General features: G+C 44.1%; 1 protein-coding gene across 1 annotated transcript; it reads right to left on the bottom strand.

The window, feature by feature from the left end:
* Positions 1–924: 924 nt before the first annotated feature.
* Positions 925–18,969, bottom strand: LOC121547228 (protein FAM234A). Its single transcript, XM_041858388.2, has 12 exons — positions 18,854–18,969; positions 17,981–18,262; positions 17,609–17,719; positions 14,322–14,504; positions 13,921–14,045; positions 13,561–13,693; positions 10,026–10,158; positions 9,679–9,822; positions 9,353–9,434; positions 9,074–9,226; positions 8,703–8,805; positions 925–2,809 (listed from the first exon to the last, which is right to left on the bottom strand). The coding sequence occupies exons 2-12, from the start codon at positions 18,228–18,230 to the stop codon at positions 2,598–2,600; spliced, it is 1,629 nt and encodes a 542-aa protein (XP_041714322.2). The 5' UTR covers positions 18,231–18,262; positions 18,854–18,969; the 3' UTR covers positions 925–2,597.
* Positions 18,970–20,143: the final 1,174 nt, after the last annotated feature.

Below are 20,143 nucleotides of genomic sequence, written 5' to 3' on the forward strand. Positions count from 1 at the left end.
GTCACACAACACAATGCAACAGATGTCTCAAGTTTTGATGGAGCGTGCAATTGGAATGCTGACTGCAGCAATGTCCACAAGAGCTGTTACCAGAGAATTGAATGATAATTTCTCTACCATAAGCTGCCTCCAACATCGTTTTAGAGAATTTGGCATTACCTCCAACCGGCCTCACAACCCCAGACCACGTGTAACCACGCCAGCCCAGGACCTCCACATCCGGCTTCTTTACCTGCGGCATCGTCTGAGGGGGGGGGGGGTGCTGAGGAGTATTTCTGTCTGTAATAAAGCCCTTTTGTGGGGGAAAACACATTCTGATTGGCTGGGCCTGGCTCCCCAGTGGGTGGGCCTGGCTGCCAAGTGGGTGGGCCTATGCTCTTCAAGGCCCACCCATGGCTGCGCCCCTGCCCAGTCATGTGAAATCCATAGATTAGGGCCTAATGAATTTTTTTCAATTGACTGATTTCCTTATATGAACTGTAACTCAGTAAAATCTTTGAAATTGTTGTGTTTATATTTTTTACAGTATAGATGGACAGACAAAGCCTTTGTATAGACACATGCGCTCTGTCGGGTTGTACAATTATTACCTACACATAGCTGAGGAATACAGAAATTCAGAGAGGACATATGAATTTAAAAATCATGACTTCTCTTATAATCACATTAGAGGATCTGGAGGTGTGGCCTTATATTAGCTCGGTTTGGACAGACCGTGGGTAAAAGTGTCATGCCAGTTAATCTATTATGCTGTACTCTATTAATAAAGGTTAGGCATGTCAACTGCTAGTTCTTCAGTCATAATGCAACTGAAATAAGTGTGTGACACCAAAGAGCCAACTAGAGTTCCATTGTTAAGACAGTCAACATTTTGTTACAATATTTAGATTTACAGTGGATGAGCATCGTTCCTGACAGGCTGACCAGATTCAATTTCATCTTTAATAATATATTGGTACAGGTAAGCATTTTCAGAAATGACATTTATACAACTTGTATAAGAGAGCAGAGTTGAGCGTTCCACAGCTACCCTACACAGTACACTATAGGCTAAAGATAATCTCCAAATGAACCCGAACAAACTCAAGAGACCCGTGTCACTGCGCAACAGTCTGCTCTGTCACATAATGTCGAACCGCATTAACCTTAATTTAGGCAGGGTGGAGTCCAATTGAGACCAAGCCCACTGGGCACACACTGGTTGAATCAACGTTGTTTCCACGTCATTTCAATGAAGTTAATTGACGTCTGTGCCAAGTGGGAGGTCTCTTTTACAAGGGAACCCTGTATGACAAACAATATAGGATTCTGTGTAAAACTCCATTTACTATGGGCAATTGGTAGCCAGGTCCCTCCCCTCTGACCTTCTCCTCCAATGGGTTTTGAGGAGGCAAGGAGGGAGGACACGAGGAGTTGCAATTGAGATGCTCCCTATACATTTATAGATCTAGAGATTAAGTAATAACGCTGACCCTAGTGAGACGTGACCGACCCCTCGTCAACCCACGTAGGTAAGTGGGTTTGCTGTAACATACCTGTATGTCCCTTTAATATGCATTATAGACATAAACATTGTCATTGTGTACTTACTAATAATATTTAGCCTTTTTTCAAATTCAATTGAAATTCCAACAATTAAAAATAAATCATAGATAATAGATAGTCAAATGAGAAGGAAAACCAGCTCAAAAGGAAGCCTGTTCTACAGGTTCAATATATTCATGTAAGGCAAACGATAAAAAAAAACAAGAGCATTAATTATTTTATGAACCCCATGAGTATCTTTTAAAGCTTTCTACATCTCTCCTCGTCAACTTGTGCCTGGTTTGAACGTCAACACACAACGCCAAACAGATCACCAGAGACGTTCAACTTTCAAGGCTCGAGTCCCTCATACAGGGCCTACAGTTCTATCAATGTACATTTAATAGACCTTAATTTACAGCAACTTGAAATAGTACAGTACCTGCTACTAGTTTCATCTGGATTGTCATCTAGCACAGTACCCTCTGGCTAAAATATAAGGTTATGACTTTTTATATACTTGCAATAACCAGTGTTGTCCAGCTCTTTAGGGCTATTAGTGCCTCTTTTTGTGGCATATCATCAACACTTAGTCACTTTAACTGTCTTTAAATAGCCTCAAGCTGCAAGAGAAAAGGTTTCTAACAAGTAGTTGTGCATAAATGCATTAAGCTACTTAATAATACCATCCTGCCTGGTTGGTATGCCCTGGCAGTCTTGTGAGTTTTGCAGTTATTAGTTGCATAGACCCCAAGCCAAGTCTGTCTCTACTAAGAGACTTGTCCATTTGTGCGCTAAGAAAACTGAGCTTCGCAGCGATGCTCAAAAGTGCTTAGTTAAGGAGACGAGAAATGTAGACAAAATGTGACCATTTCTCTATAGGAGAAGAGCCGTTTGTAATCTGATTGTCATGACGACAGTCTGAATACATGGTCAGCCGAAGAAGGTTTAGTTGTCAGCAGTAAGGTAACCAGTTTGGTTGATTGTCAGAACTAATGGTTGTCAAAGCTATTGTAATAATGTACACAGCTTAGATACATCAGCAGTAATGTTGTCATGGTAACAGCGGCCTGTCACTCGTCACTGAAGCGCAGTCTCTGGAAGGCCTCTTTGATGTCCTCGTTAGTGTCTTTGCTGCTCATGGAGCCCATTCGGAGGACCCGGCTGTCGGGGACGTCTTGTTTCAGCTTGCGCTTGCTGAGGACCACCGTACCCTCGGCCCCCTCCCCCTCGGGCCCCGTAAGCAGGATGTAGCAGGCGTGACGCCCCCGCTCCAACAGGGTGGCTGGTACAGGCAGGAAACACATAGACAACAAGTCATTTACCACACAGAGAACAGTCATTATCCGGAAGTACAGTAGACTAGGGCCCGGTTTCCCGATGGCAATGGAACTTAGGCTTACGAATGTTTTAACGGATGTGTCGTAAAAGATGACACACCCGTTTCCCAAAACACCACGCAGCACACTCGTTACAAAGTGAAACTTAACTGTGTCGTTACAGGTGCTGTCCAGTGCTGAAAACGATTCCAGAATATATAGGCTAAAGAGCTCCCTGTACCTCTTAAATGTATGTCATCTTTTTTATACAATACAGTTTTCCCATCAAGATAATACATGTTCTGTAGCCTATTATTCATGTGGGTTTTCCATGTGTTATGTATTCTAAGTGTTTTCTAGTGCTATTTTGTATGCAATGTTTATATACATTTTGCATTTCTTCAGTTTGTGTCAACTGTGAGCAAGAATGAATTGAGCCAAAGTCGTTCGCTGTTTAGAAAATATCAAACGTGACCTAAAAATAGGATCATGATTTTCGTAATTGCTCGACAAATCATCGTAGCCTAACGGCAGGCAGGTATTGAGCTTTAAGTAGGCCTATAGATATTCTAAAATTCTATAATTAAACTTGAAGTAGCCTAGCCTACGCTACAAGTTAAGCGACGTTGCCATTTACCCAATATGTTGATCTTTAGGTTATTGGTTAAGCGATAGTGAAATGCGTGAGCTTTGAGATAATAGTAGCCTATAGGCTACAAATATTGAATCGGCTTAGTACTTGGTAGGTCTATCGATTGCACATACATGAAAGTGATGTCAATATGTAGCCTTTTTGAAATGGCGCCGGAGGGAATGGCTGCTGTTTTATGGGCTCTTAACTAACCGTTTCTATTTTGTTTGTTTTTTTCGCATTGTTTACATTTACATTTTAGTCATTTAGCAGACGCTCTTATCCAGAGCGACTTACAGTTAGTGAATACATTTTATTTATTTATACTGGCCCCCCGTGGGAATCGAACCCATAACTTATTTTGTACATAATGTTGCTGCTACCGTCTATTATGACCGAAAATAGCTTCTGGACATCAGAACAGCGATTACTCACCTTAAATAATTTTTCTTTAACGAGTCGGACGACAGGGATTTCCCCCAGACAGGGTCCTCATCCCAGTCATTCACAGGGGGAAGAGACGGAGATATCTCGGAAGGAGATCGGGGTGCCTGATAAGGCTAATCTGCCTTTGCCATCGGTACTATTGGCCAACATAAAATCGCTGGATAATAAAGTGGACAAACTAAAAGCACGTATATCCTACCAACGGGACACTAAAAACTGTAATATCTTATGTTTCACCGAGTCTTGGCACGAAGACATGAATAACATACAGCTGGTGGGTTATACACTGTATCGGCAGGATAGAACAGCAGCCTCTGGTAAGACATGGGGTGAAAGTCTATGTATATTTGTAATCAACAGCTGGTGCACGATATCTAAGGAAGTCTCGAGGTTTTGCTCACCTGAGGTAGAGTATCTCATGATAAGCTGTAGACCACACTATCTACCAAGAGAGTTTTCATCTATATTCTTCGTCGCTGTCTATTTACCACCACAAACCGATGCTGACACTAAGACCGCACTCAATGAACTGTATACGGCCATAAGCAAACAGGAAAACGCTCATCCAGAGGTGGCGTTCCTAATGGCCCGGGGACTTTAATGCAGGGAAACTTAAATCCGTTTTACCTAACTTCTACCAGCATGTTAAATGTGCAACCAGAGGGAAAAAAGGAGTACACCACATCAGTCATTGGCTTCATCAATAACTGCACAGTGACTGTACATACATACCCCAACCAGAAGCCATGGATTACAGGCAACATCCGCACTGAGCTAAAGGGTAGAGCTGCCGCTTTCAAGGAGCGGGACTCTAACCCGGAAGCTTATAAGAAATCCCGCTATGCCCTCCGACGAACCATCAAACAGGCAAAGCATCAATACAGGACTAAGATCGAATCGTACTACACCGGCTCCGATGCTCGTCGGATGTGGTAGGGCTTACAAACTATTGCAGACTACAAACGGGAAGCACAGCCGTGAGCTGCCCAGTGACACGAGCCTACCAGACGAGTTAAATTACTTCTATGCTCGCATCGAGGCAAATAACACTGAAACATGCATGAGAGCATCAGCTGTTCCGGAAGACTGTGTGATCACACTCTCATTAGCCGATGTGAGTAAGACCTTTAAACAGGTCAACATTCACAAGGCCGCAGGGCCAGACGGATTACCAGGACGTGTACTCCGAGCATGCGCTGACCAACTGGAAAGTGTCTTCACTGACATTTTCAACCTCTCCCTGTCTGAGTCTGTAATACCAACATGTTTCAAGCAGACCACCATAGTCCCTGTGCCCAAGAACACTAAGGTAACCTGCCTAAATGACTACCGACCCGTAGCACTCACGTCTGTAGCCATGAAGTGCTTTGAAAGGCTGGTCATGGCTCACATCAACACCATTATCGCAGAAACCCTAGACCCACTCCAAAATTGCATACCGCCCCAACAGAGCCACAGATGATGCAATCTCTATTGCACTCCACACTGCCCTTTCACACCTGGACAAAAGGAACACCTATGTGAGAATGCTATTCATTGACTACAGCTCAGCGTTCAACACCATAGTGCCCTCAAAGCTCACCACCAAGCTAAGGACCCTGGGACTAAACACCTCCCCCTGCAACTGGATCCTGGACTTCCTGACGGGCCGCCCCCAAGTGGTAAGGGTAGGTAACAACACATCCGCCACGCTGATCCTCAACACGGGGCCCCTCAGGGTTGCATGCTCAGTCCCTTCCTGTATAACGACGAGACAGACCTGAGAGACCTGGCCGTGTTGGTGCCAGGACAACAACCTCTCCCTCAACGTGATGAAGACTAAGGAGATGATTGTGGACTACAGGAAAAAGAGGACAGAGCACGCCCCCATTCTCATCGACGGGGCTGTAGTGGAGCAGGTTGAGAGCTTCAAGTTCCTTGGTGTCCACATCACCAACAAACTAACATGGTCCAAGTACACCAAGACTGTCGTGAAGAGGGCACGACAAAACCTATTCCCCCTCAAGAGACTGAAAAGATTTGGCATAGGTCCTCAGATCCTCAAAAGTTTCTACAGCTGCACCATCGAGAGCATCCTGACTGGTTGCATCACTGCCTGGTATGGCAACTGCTCGGCCTCCGACCGCAAGGCACTACAGAGGGTAGTGCGTACGGCCCAGTACATCACTGGGGCCAAGCTTCCTGCCATACAGGGCCTCTATACCAGGCAGTGTCAGAGGAAGGCCCTAAAAATTTTCAAAGACTCCAGCCACCCTAGTCATAGACTGTTCTCTTTGCTACCGTACGGCAAGCGGTACCGGAGCACCAAGTCTAGGTCCAAGAGGCTTCTTAACAGCTTCTACCCCCAAGCCATAAGACTCCAGAAAAGTCACTTTATTAACTCTACCTACATGTACATATTACCTCAATTACCTTGACTAACCGGTGCCCCCGCACATTGACTCTGTGCCGGTACCCCCTGTATATAGCCTCGCTATTGTTATTTTACTGCTGCTCTGTAATTATTTGTTACTTTTATTTCTATTTTTTTGGGGGGGTATTCTTTCTTAAAACTGCATTGTTGGTTAAGGGCTTGTAAGTAAGCATTTCACGGTTGTATTCGGCGCATGTGACAAATAAAATGTTATTTGATTTAATCTAGCCATCATATAATTTGGTTGTAATTTTTTTATGTATCCTTGCTTTGCTTGTTTATAACATTGCAAACTTTTTAGGCTAATTATATTCAACTATTAAGTTTTAGGCGGTCACAGAGAGACATCTTCCTTCTATGTTTATTGGAGATCTTCTGTGTTTAAAGTCAAGCGGGAGGGCAAACGGTGATCTAATGACGCACTTCTACGAGTGGTCTAAGGCAGGCGTTAGATAATGAGCGTTTTCAAGTGCAACGTTAATAAAGACGGTTTTGGGAAACATCTTGGAAGTGTTAAGATGTTCTTACGTAGGTTCTAACAATGAAATTAGCCTTAAGATGCTTTTGGGAAACCGGGCCTAGGGCGGTGTCTGAAAACTTTACTAGCTGTCAAATCCTTGCATCCACAGTCCTTTTTTCCTCAATTCCTCACCTCCCTCTCAAAGAGTATTGGAGTAGAGGATCGAAGGTCCCTCCCTCAGACCTCCTCCAATGAGCATTTGTGAGGGAGGTGAGGTAGTAACGTTGTCAGACAACCTAGATACAGTGGGGGAAAAAAAGTATTTAGTCAGCCACCAATTGTGCAAGTTCTCCCACTTAAAAATATGAGAGAGGCCTGTAATTTTCATCATAGGTACACGTCAACTATGACAGACAAAATGAGGGAAAAAAATCCAGAAAATCACATTGTAGGATTTTTTATGAATTTATTTGCAAATTATGGTGGAAAATAAGTATTTGGTCAATAACAAAAGTTTCTCAATACTTTGTTATATACCCTTTGTTGGCAATGACACAGGTCAAACGTTTTCTGTAAGTCTTCACAAGGTTTTCACACACTGTTGCTGGTATTTTGGCCCATTCCTCCATGCAGATCTCCTCTAGAGCAGTGATGTTTTGGGGCTGTCGCTGGGCAACACAGACTTTCAACTCCCTCCAAAGATTTTCTATGGGGTTGAGATCTGGAGATTGGCTAGGCCACTCCAGGACCTTGAAATGCTTCTCTACGAAGCCACTCCTTCGTTGCCCGGGCGGTGTGTTTGGGATCATTGTCATGCTGAAAGACCCAGCCACGTTTCATCTTCAATGCCCTTGCTGATGGAAGGAGGTTTTCACTCAAAATCTCACGATACATGGCCCCATTCATTCTTTCCTTTACACGGATCAGTCGTCCTGGTCCCTTTGCAGAAAAAACAGCCCCAAAACATGATGTTTCCACCCCCATGCTTCACAGTAGGTATGGTGTTCTTTGGATGCAACTCAGCATTCTTTGTCCTCCAAACACGACGAGTTGAGTTTTTACCAAAAGTTATATTTTGGTTTCATCTGACCATATGACATTCTCCCAATGCTCTTCTGGATCATCCAAATGCACTCTAGCAAACTTCAGACGGGCCTGGACATGTACTGGCTTAAGCAAGGGGACACGTCTGGCACTGCAGGATTTAAGTCCCTGGCGGCGTAGTGTGTTACTGATGGTAGGCTTTGTTACTTTGGTCCCAGCTCTCTGCAGGTCATTCACTAGGTTCCCCCGTGTGGTTCTGGGATTTTTGCTCACCGTTCTTGTGATAATTTTGTACCCCACGGGGTGAGATCTTGCGTGGAGCCCCAGATTGAGGGAGATTATCAGTGGTCTTGTATGTCTTCCATTTCCTAATAATTGCTCCCAGAGTTGATCTACAATTTTGTTTCTGGTGTCCTTTGACAGCTCTTTGGTCTTGGCCATAGTGGAGTTTGGAGTGTGACTGTTTGAGGTTGTGGACAGGTGTCTTTTATACTGATAACAAGTTCAAACAGGTGCCATTAATACAGGTAACGAGTGGAGGACAGAGGAGCCTCTTAAAGAAGAAGTTACAGGTCTGTGAGAGCCAGAAATCTTGCTTGTTTGTAGGTGACCAAATACTTATTTTCCACCATAATTTGCAAATAAATTCATAAAAAATCCTACAATGTGATTTTCTGGATTTTTTCCCTCATTTTGTCTGTCATAGTTGACGTGTACCTATGATGAAAATTACAGGCCTCTCTCATCTTTTTAAGTGGGAGAACTTGCACAATTGGTGGCTGACTAAATACTTTTTTTCCCCACTGTATAGACGGTTAATTTGTTCCCCATAATAATATTGTTTTGCTAAAGCATGTAACTCACCTTTAAATGCGATGATGTGGTCTATGATGTTGCTCTTCTCCAGGAGAACTGTGGAGTAGAGGGGGTGCATCATGTAGGAGTGCCGCTCCTTACTCAAATCGCTCTGGAGGAAAGCATTCATTTAGAAACAGGTCAGAATGTCTAGAGAACAACACTATGACTGATGTGAATGTGATTGACCACGGTTCAAACCCTGCATGCCACAAGACTGTGCTAGCCCACTGAGCTGAAGCCTAGGCATTAGCTCAGGAAGCTAAGACAAGTCTTCAGATTCTCAGTCAAGGTTACATGAACACAGAGTAAGATGTAACGACATGGAGATCAGTAAATTATCTGTTCTCATAAATTCACTGTGAAGTCAATGTACTCACTGTGGAATTGGCCTCTGAAGGCATCACCCCCCAGAACATGAACACAGAGAAGGAGTTGATGGTGTTGACCGAAGCTGGCTTGGGTGAGTTGGGACTGGCCAGTAGGATGACCTCCCATAGCGTTCCCCCAGTGTTTCCATCCAGGATCACCACCTACCATTCACACAGACCATGGATGGATGTCACATTCAATTCAAATACTGCAGGAGTGGAAAAACATGACATACTCAGCAGATAAGCTGAATATATTCCAACGCTTCCAAGCTGGTCCCAACTTACCCTTTTAATGCCGTTACCAATTTCCTCCTCGATCACTATGTCTGGTGTCCCATCTTTGTTAAAGTGGCCAAATGAAGGCTCACTGAGTGGAGAGGAGAAACTTGCTTAAAACCCTCCCATTCAGTAGATGTCATTGGCTCAAATACATTGGTTATCACGGTTGTCATTAGATAAGAAATTTAGAGCGTGGCAATTTACTACAAATGCCAAGGAATACAAGGAGGTTGTTAGTCCTGATAAGCCCATTCAATACTGTGTATCGAGTAAGCTCCCTAACAATGTTAACTAGCTAACCAATCAGTGTGTCGGGTGATGTCGTTTTTTACCTGAGGATTGTGCTGATGTTGACCCTCCACAGTGAGTTGAGACTGTTGCCATCCATCAGCTCCACACTGCCCCCAGTGACCAGTAGCAGGTTGGAGAGACCCTCTGCCTTTCCTGTCATCAACACATGTCTCAATGACCCAGACCTGCAGAGGAGGAATGACCATCAAAGGAAAGCCTCAATGTTAGCATTAGCAATTCATTTCTGTCCATGGTCCAGGTTATTGGACATAGGAAATGATCATTTAACCACTAAACAGTTGCTATATTGGTGTTACGTTTGCCCCCAAGTTGTGATATTCGGAGGCATCGTGAGAATTGTGTATTAGCGTCTACCTGCTGCTCTTACTCATAGATTGGTACAAGGCCAGAGGAGTCATTGGCTTTGCTCTCCCAGTGCTTGTCCTTCTTGAGGCCTTTCTCCATGCCTGCCTTAGCCTGGGCTGCAATCCTCCACAGGGCCAGGCCATACAACCCTGAGTCTGGGGAGAGGGGACAGAGGCAGTGGCAATGGTTATATAACATTACACTAACATCACACTAAGAATGGCGCCGGAGGGGATGGCTGCCATTTTACAGGCTCCTAACCAATTGTGCTATTTTTCCATGTTTTTCCGCATTGTTTGTAACTTATTTTGTACATAATGTTGATGCTACATTCTCTTATGACCGAAAAGAGCTTCTGGATATCAGAACAGCGATTACTCACCTCAAACTGGACGAAGATTTTTTATTTAATGTGTCGGACACGAAGGATATAATGTTGCTCCTAGACAAGGCCCAAATCCAAGTCATTCGCATGAAGAAAATAAGGAAATACAGGGGGCGGAGATCAGGGTGCCTTGTGAGAATTCGTCGGCGAGTGGGTAACCTCTACCGTCCGTTCTATTAGCCAACATGCAAGAATAAACTGGATGAGCTCCGTTCGAGACTATCCTACCAACGGGACATTAAAAACTGTAATATCTTATGTTTCACCGAGTCGTGGCTGAACGACGACACGGATAATATATAGTTGGCTGGGTTTTCCGTGCATCGGCAGGACAGAACAGCTATGTCTGGTCAGAAGAGGGGTGGTGGTGTGTGTCTATTTGTCAATAACAGCTGGTGCGCGATGTCTAATATTAAGGAAGTCTCAAGGTATTGCTCGCCTGAGGTAGAGTACCTCATGATAAGCTGTAGACCACACTATCTATATTTTTCAGAGCCGTCTATTTACCACCACAAAACGACGAAGGCACTAAGACCGCACTCAACGAGCTGTATAAAGCAAACAAGAAAATGCTCATCCAGAAGCGGCGCTCCTAGTGGCCGGGGACTTTAATGCAGGCTAATTTAAATCAGTTTTACCTAATTTCTAACAGCGTGTCACATGTGCAACCAGAGAAAAATAAAACTCTAGACCACCTTTACTCCAAACACAGAGACGCGTACAAAGCTCTCCCTCGCCCTCCATTTGCAAATCTGACCATAATTATATCCTCCTGATTCCTGCTTACAAGCAAAAACTAAAGCAGGAAGTACCAGTTACTCGCTCAATACGGAAGTGGTCAGACAACGCGGATACTACGCTACAGGACTGTTTTGCTAGCACAGACTGGAATATGTTCCGGGATTCATCCAATGGCATTGAGGAGTATACCACCTCAGTCACCGGCTTCATCAATAAGTGCATTGACGACGTCGTCCCCACAGTGACAGTACATACATTTCCCAACCAGAAGCCATGGATTAGAGGCAACATCCGCACCGAGCTAAGTTGCCGCTTTCAAGGAGAAGGACACTAATCCAGACGCTTATAAGAAATCCCGCTATGCGTCAATACAGGACTAAGATTGAATCCTACTACACCGGCTCAGATGCTCGTCGGATGTGGCAGGGCTTGCAAACTATTACGGACTACAAAGTGAAACCCAGCCGCGAGCTGCCCAGTGACGCGAGCCTACCAGACAGGCTAAATGCCTTTTATGCTCGCTTCGAGGCAAGCAACACTGAAGCATGCATAAGAGCACCAGCTGTTCCGGACGACTGTGCGACCACACTCTCCACAGCCGATGTGACCTTTATGAACAGGTCAACATTCACAAGGCTGCGGGGCCAGACGGATTACCAGGATGTGTACTCAGAGCATGCGCGGACCAACTGGCAAATGTCTTCACTGACATTTTCAACCTCTTCCTGACCGAGTCTGTAATACCTACATGTTTCAAGCAGACCACCATAGTCCCTGTGCACAAGAAAGCAAAGGTAACCTGCCTAAATGACTACAGCCCGAAGCACTCACGTCGGTAGCCATGAAGTGAAACCCTAGACCCACTCCAATTCGCATACCGCCCCAACAGATCCACAGATGACGCAATCTCAATCGCACTCAAAGGAACACCTATGTGAGAATGCTGTTCATTGACTACAGCTCAGCGTTCAACACCATAGTGCCCACAAAGCTCATCACTAAGCTAAGGACCTTGGGACTAAACACCTCCCTCTGCAACTAGATCCTAGACATCCTGACGGGCCGCCCCCAGGTGGTAAGGGTAGGCAACAACACATCCGCCACGCTGATCCTAAACACAGGGGCCCCTCAGGGTTGCGTGCTTAGTCTCCTCCTGTACTCCCTGTTCACCCACGACTGCGTGGCCAAGCACGACTCCAACACCATCATTACGTTTGCTGACGACACAACGGTGGTAGGCCTGATCACCGACATCAATGAGACAGCCTATAGGGAGGAGGTCAGAGACCTGGCAGTGTCGTGCCAGGACAACAACCTCTCCCTTAATGTGAGCAAGACAAAGGAGATGATCGTGGACTACAGGAAAAGGAGGGCTGAACACACCCCCATTCACATCGACGGGGCTGTAGTGGAGTGGGTCGAGAGTTTCAAGTTCCTTGGTGTCCACACCAACAAACTATCATGGTCATCACACAAAGAAAGTCTCCCTCAGGAGACTGAAAAGATTTGGCATGGGTCCCCAGAGCCTCAAAAAGCTATACAGCTGCACCAGCGAGAGCATCCTGTCCGGTTGCATCACCACCTGGTATGGCAACTGCTCGGCATCCGACAGTAAGGCGCTACAGAGGGTAGTGCATACAGCCCAGTACATCACTGGGGCCAAGCTTCCTGCCATCCAGGACCTATACACTAGGCGGTGTCACCCAAGTCATAGACTGTCATCTCTGCTACCGCATGGCAAGCGGTACCGGAGCGCCAAGTCTAGGTCAAAAAGGCTCCTTAACAGCTTCTACCCCCAAGCCATAAGACTGCGGAACAATTAATAAAATGGCCACCTGGACTATTTGCATTGACACACCCCCCCTTTGTTTTTACACTGCTGCTACTCGCTGTTTAATATCTATGCATAGTCACTTTACCCCTACCTACATTTACAAATTACCTCGACTAACCTGTACCCCCGCACATTGACTCAGTACCGGTACCCCCTGTATTTAACCTCATTATTGTTATTTTATTGTCGTTTTTTTTTTTTTTACTTTTTTTCGTTTGTTTATTTTGTAAATATTTTCTTAACTCTATTTTCTTAAAACTGCATTGTTGGTTAAGGGCTTGTAAGTAAGCATTTTAGGATAAGGTTGTATTCGGCGCATGTGACAAATACTATTTTATTTTATTTGGATTTGAGATCAATATGCTGTGGGCTGTTGCCAACCTGCCATATAGGACCCTTATATCAATATAGTGGGATAACTCACTGATCGGTGCACTAGGTCACATACAGTAGGACTGAAATCAATGTGTTCTATCACATAGAATGTTATGAGATCAATAGTTTGGTCAGTTAGTTATTGGCTTTTTAAATGATACACTAACAGCAGATCAAGAACTGTGTTCACTAGCATGCTGTGGTAAATGATGGCTTGCTCACCTTTCTGCAGCAGTACATAGTGGGAGCCTTTCCCTGTGGAGTGGAGGAGATGCATGGCACTCTCAGCTGTGTCCAGAACCACCTCTGAGCCAATCTGGACACCCGTCTTTCCTGAGAGGATCGCCAGCTGTGTCTAGAAAGCAAAGCATAATAATAGAACGAACTGACTTGAGGTCTTCTGTTAAAAGGTACTGGCACAGAGATTGCCATTCTATATGTAAAGCTCACATTTTCTAACATTATTGTACAGTGTTTTAAAGCAGAAATCGAAAACATAAACCTAGTCTGAGCAGGTGTCATAAGGCACACAGCTGGTGAGTGAGTCTATCCTGAGACAACGAGGATGCCCTTCAGGTTTACCTGCGTTGGGCTGGGGGCCACCAGAGCCACGTCGCTGACCCCATCCCCATCCAGGTCTGGGACACTGAGGACTGGTAGGGTGCTGCTCAGGTTGGGAGGCTGGGGCCACGACCACGTCACCACTCCTGTACAGAAATACCAGTTATTCAGAATGCACTCACAGCTACAACCCACCTCCATTAGAAATCATTTTTAAAAAATAGAAAGACAGTTTGTCCCACTTTTCTTTGAAGTGAGTCTGGTTACAAAATAGTGATGAGACACCAACCAAACTATGCAATAGTGGGATATGAAGGCACATATTTGTGCAGTATGAGAGGTGTGAGGAGAGAAAGTATGATTGCTTGAAGTGTGACGTTAGTAGAGATGGAGGTGAGTAAACGAGAGTCTAAGTCACTCACCAGTGTATTTGTCGATAGCAGTGAGCTGGTTGGAATGGGACAGCAGGCAGCCTCTGTCCATCTCTCCCAGCCCGTCCAGACCACAATGGGCCCAGTGGAACTCAGGGGCCAAGGGCCGCTCCCACAGAGTCTCGCCGTTGGTCCCTGCTACCGCCGACACAAACACACAAGGTGTGTCCAGACCTGGAAGACGTAAAAAGCACACCTGAATCTCACAGACACTACAGGTTTTACAATGACACAGCAGACACGATATGGGGTAGAACAATTACAGTAGGTTCATTAGTAGGAAAAAGGTAACAGTATCTTTGTATTGAGGAAACTTGTCTAGCCTGTCTTCTAGAAATATTTGGCTGGCAGCCTCTACTTTAACTGGACTCTCAGTGAAACCATTCTACAAAAGAAGCTACAGCACCTTCAGAAAGTATTCACCCCCCTTGGCATTTTTACTATTTTGTTGCCTTACGACCTGGAATTTAAAATGGATTTTTGGGGGGTTTGTATCATTTGATTTACACAACATGCCTACCACTTCGAAGATGCAAAATATTTTTTTCTTGTGAAACAAACAAGAAATAAGACAAAAAGAAATTACTTGAGCGTGCATTTCTATTCAACCCCCCAAAGTTAATACTTTGTAGAGCCACCTTTTGCAGCAATTACAGCTGCAAGTCTCTTGGGGTATGTCTCTATAGCTTGGCACATCTAGCCACTGGAATTTTTGCCCATTCTTCACGGCAAAACTGCTCTAGCTCCTTCAAGTTGGATGGGTTCCGCTGGTGTACAGCAATCTTTAAGTCATACCACAGATTCTCAATTGGATTGAGGTCTAGGCTTTGACTAGGCCATTCCAAGACATTGAAATGTTTCCCCTTAAACCACTTGAGTGTTGCTTTAGCAGTATGCTTAGGGTCATTGTCCTGCTGGAAGGTGAACCTCTGTCCCAGTCTCAAATCTCTGGAAGACAAACAGGTTTCCCTCAAGAATTTCCCTGTATTTAGCGCCATCCATCATTCCTTCAATTCTGACCAGTTTCTCAGTCCCTGCCGATGAAAAACATCCCCACAGCATGATGCTGCCACCACGCTTCAATGTGGGGATGGTGTTCTCGGGGTGATGAGGTGTTGGGTTTGCGCCAGACTTAGCGTTTTCCTTGATGGCCTAAAAAGCTCAATTTTAGTCTCATCTGACCAGAGTACCTTCTACCATATGCTTGGGGAGTCTCCCACATGCCTTTTGGCAAACACCAAACGTGTTTGCTTATTTTTTTTCTATAAGCAATGGCTTTTTTCTGGCCACTCTTCCGTAAAGCCCAGCTCTGTAGAGTGTACGGCTTAAAGTGGTCCTATGGACATATACTCCAATCTCCGCTGTGGAGCTTTGCAGCTCCTTCAGGGTTATCTTTGGTCTCTTTGTTGCCTCTCTGATTAATGCCCTCCTTGCCTGGTCCGTGAGTTTTGGTGGGCGGCCCTCTCTTGGCAGGTTTGTTGTGGTGCCATATTCTTTCCATTTTTTAATAATGGATTTAATGGTGCTCTGTGGGATGTTAAAAGTTTAGGATATTTTTCTATAACCCAACCCTGATCTGTACTTCTCCACAACTTTGTCCCTGACCTGTTTGGAGAGCTCCTTGGTCTTCATGGTGCCGCTTGCTTGGTGGTGTTGCAGACTCTGGGGCCTTTCAGAACAGGTGTATATATACTGAGATCATGTGACAAATAAAGTTCACCTGTGTGCAATCTAACTAATTATGTGACTTTTGAAGGTAATTGGTTGCACCAGATCTTATTTAGGGGCTTCATAGCAAAGGGGGTTAATACATATGCACACACCACTTTCCCGTTATTTTTTTGGGGGGATTTTTTTAAACAAGTTCTTTTAATTTTTTTTATTATTCACCAATTTGGACTATTTTGTGTATGTCCATTACATGAAATCCAAATAAAAATCAATTACAGGTTGTAATGCAACAAAATAAAATAAAGAAAAACGCCAAGGGGGCTGAATACTTTTGCAAGGCACTGTAAGTATGTAAGTATTGCTGTAAGTATTGCTTTGCTTTATCTTGGCCAGGTCGCAGTTGTAAATGAGAACCTGTTCTCAACTGGCTTACCTGGTTAAAAAAAGGTGAAATAAAAATAAATAAAAAAGTATTCTGTAGCCTCTGTAGCTCAGCTGGTAGAGCACGGCGCTTGTAACGCCAAGGTAGTGGGTTCGATCCCCGGGACCACACATACACGAAAATGTATGCACGCATGACTAAGTCGCTTTGGATAAAAGCGTCTGCTAAATGGCATATTATTATTATTATTATTATTCAACCCCCTGAGTCAATGCATGTTAGAATCACCTTTGGCAGCGATTACAGCTGTGAGTCTTTCTGGGTAAGTCTCTAAGAGCTTTGTACACCTGTATTGGACAATATTTGTACATTATTCTTTAAAAAATTATTCAAGCTCTGTCAAGTTGGTTGTTGATCATTGCTATGAAGCCATTTGAAGTCTTGCCATAGATTTAAGCCGAAGTAACTCAAAACTAACTAGGCCACTCAGGAACATTTAATGTCGTCTTGGTAAGCAACTCCAGATAATATTTGGTCTTGTGTTTTAGGTTATTGTCCTACTGAAAGGTGAATTTGTCTCCCAGTGTCTGTTGGAAAGCAGACTGAACCAGGTTTTCCTCTAGAATTTTGCCTGTGCTTAGCTCTATTCCATTTATTGTTATCCTAAAAACCTCCTTAGTCCTTGCCGATTACAAGCATACCCATAACATGATGCAGCCACCACCATGCTTGAAAATACGAAGAGTGGTAATCAGTGATGTGTTGTGTTGGATTTGCCCCAAACAACACTTTGTATTCTGGACATAAAGTTTTTTCTTTGCCACATTTTTTGCTGTTTTACTTTAGTGCCTTATTGCAAACAGGATGCATGTTTTGGAATATTTTTATTCTGTATGTGTGGGGTACTGAGATGAGGTAGTTATTCAAAAACCATGTTAAGCACTTATTGCACACTGAGTCCATTCAATTTATTATGTGACTTGTTAAGCTAATTTTTACTCCTGAACTTATTTAAGCTTGCCATAACAAAGGGGTTGAATACTTATTGACTCAAGACATTTTAGCTTTTCATTTCCACTGACATTATGGGGTATTGTGTGTAGGACAGTGACAAAAAAATCTGAATTTAATCCATTTTAAATTCATGCTGTAACAACAAAATGTGGAAAAAGTCAAGGGGTGTGAATACTTTCTGAAGGCACTGTAAGACCTGCTTTCCTAGTACCTGCGTCAAAACAGCTGATGTTCTGACTGCCCTCCGAGTCCTTCAGGACAAACAGCACATCCATCACTTTGTCTTTGCTTGCATCCTCTATGGCCAGGAAATCATAGGTGGCTGTGATGGAGAGAAAGGAAGTACATTTAACCTTTTGGGTAAGGAAACAAACATTACATCTAGGGCTGTTTTCCCAGACACAGTTTAAGCCTGGTCATATACTAAAAAGCTATTTCAATTAAACTATTTAGAGACGTTTTAGTTCAGGACTAAGCTTAATCAGTGTCTGGGAAACCGGCCCATAGTGGAAAAAACACAAGCGTTAACACACTTCTTAACTTGCCTTCTCAGGTATAATGTGTTACTGTATCTCTTCCTCACCTGCTTGGGGGAAGGAGCGGTTCCAGAAGGTGAGATATTGTGGCCGGACGGGACAGGGGATGATGAAAGAGAAGGCGAAGACTAGGATGAGGCAGAGGAAGAGGGAGAGGAAGAAGGCAGCCGTCCTCCAGTGGGACAACTTGGCCAGACCCAACTTCTTCTTGGTCTGAGCTGGTGGTGCTGCTCCACCACCCTCAACCTCCCTCTTCAGAGGGTCGGCTTCTGTGGCATGATCTGTTGGCTCCATCATCTCCTCAACAATGCATCACAGTCCAAACAGACCTAAACACAGAGCAAATGTGGTGTAGGGGTTAGAGGAACGGACACAAACCTGCACCGCCCCTAGTTTTGACACAGTACCAAAGATATTCAGGGCTGCCTGTGGGACTCCAGCCATCTCACTCCAAACCTTTTCAAGTTTGCCTCCAGAAATTTCTGAACAGAACAATAATATGCTTAACCCATGACCTAACACGCACTGTTCATATCCTGAGGCAGAATTCCAGTGTTTCACTCTAGCTATTCACTCTGACTCCATATGGCTTTGGATTCACCACTTCCGTAAACAAATAACTATTTGGCTAAATTAATAATCCATAGCATGTACATTTAGCGAGTTCATTTCGTGATCCATTGAAAGCCTATAGGTGTCAAGTTATCAAAACTCAAGTTATCAAAACTCCTAGCTAGCTACCCGCTAACAGTTAACGTTGGCATAGCTAATCTGCCATAGCTACTGGCTACAAAACGTATTCGTCGGCATTCTCTCAGACAAGACTAGCTAGCTAGTAGTGTCACCATTCATTTTCCAGCTCATAAATAAAGAAGTCTCATTTATTTCAATTAGCGGGTTGAATTAATTATTTATCTTACTTTAGATGCTACTTCTGTCCGTGTCTTTGTCTGATCCAGAACTGTCAACACAACGTCACCTGCGTAAACCATTCACACGCACCCTCTACGGGGAAAGTTACAACCGGATGCATCCAGTTTTCAGGAGAATTGGAAAGAGAGCCTGTCTTCTTCGGTGGGGTTTATCGGCGGTTGGCATCCAACATTATGGTGCATTACCGCCACCTACTGTATTGGAGTGTAGGCCAGAGACCGGGAGAAACGAAATCCTACCTGCCAGCCCCGTTGCTCTGAAAGAAAACCAAATATTTGAGACTATATCTAATGACGTTCTACTCAATATACTCTTTAAACTAATTTCCTGTATCCCCTTTTCCCTCATACTATATCTCAGCCTCTCTCTTTCCCTCTGATACTGCCCACACTGTAGCAATACATGCTCCACGGTCTCTGTTTCCTAGAAATAATCACACTTTCCTGTTGGATGCTTTCCTATCACATTTAAGGTCTTATTCAACCGGCTGTGTCCCATCTTTAATCTTGTAAAAATAGCCTCCTCTCTTCTGTCCCTTCCTGCCGTCCTCTGTACTTGAAATAAATTGCTTCCCTTAGTCAAATCAAATGTATTTGTCACATGCGCCGAATACAACAGGTGTAGACCTTCCCGTAAAATGCTTACTTACAAGCCCTTAACCAACAATGCAGTAAACTAAATAGAGTTAAGAAAATATGTACTAAATAAAATAAAGTTATAAATAAAATAAAAAGTAACACAATAAAATAACAATAACGAGGCTATATACAGGGGGTAATGTGCGGGGGTACAGGTTAGTCGAGGTAATTTGCACATGTAGGTAGGATAAAAGTGACTATGCATAGATAATAAACAGCGAGTAAATAGTCCGGGTGGCCATTTGATTAATTGTTCAGCAGTCTTATGGCTTGGGGGTAGACGCTGTTAAGGAGCCTTTTTGACCTAGACTTGGCGCTCCGGTACTGCTTGCCATGAATCAGAGCAAATAACTACTCTGTCTGGCTTGACCTCCTCCACCCACTGCAAGGCCATCAGCTCCGCCATATATACAGCCAAATTATCAGTAATTTCGTTTCCTGACTGCCACCCCACATTCCTGCACTACAAATACTGACCCAGTACGTCCTGTCCTTGGATCTTTTGAACCATCTGTGTAAATGGCCATAAAATCCTGATACACAGTATCCAGACGTCGCTTAAACAAATCAGATGGATCAACATCCTCCCTATCTTTCTTTAATATCGCCAACACTTCTAGATCAACTACTGGAGGCAGG

This window comes from Coregonus clupeaformis, chromosome 31 (genome assembly GCF_020615455.1).
Source record: "Coregonus clupeaformis isolate EN_2021a chromosome 31, ASM2061545v1, whole genome shotgun sequence".
In the NCBI taxonomy this organism is placed as follows: Eukaryota; Metazoa; Chordata; class Actinopteri; order Salmoniformes; family Salmonidae; genus Coregonus; species Coregonus clupeaformis.

Bases quoted from the DNA above. Each gene is read 5' to 3' on its own strand.
- LOC121547228 (XM_041858388.2), bottom strand. From the start codon at position 18,230: ATGATGGAGCCAACAGATCATGCCACAGAAGCCGACCCTCTGAAGAGG. The intron at 9,435-9,678 runs GTAAAAAACGAC...CTCTCCACTCAG, and splicing joins AACATCAGCACAATCCTCAG to TGAGCCTTCATTTGGCCACT. The intron at 8,806-9,073 runs GTGAGTACATTG...GCTTTCCTCCAG, and splicing joins CTTCAGAGGCCAATTCCACA to AGCGATTTGAGTAAGGAGCG.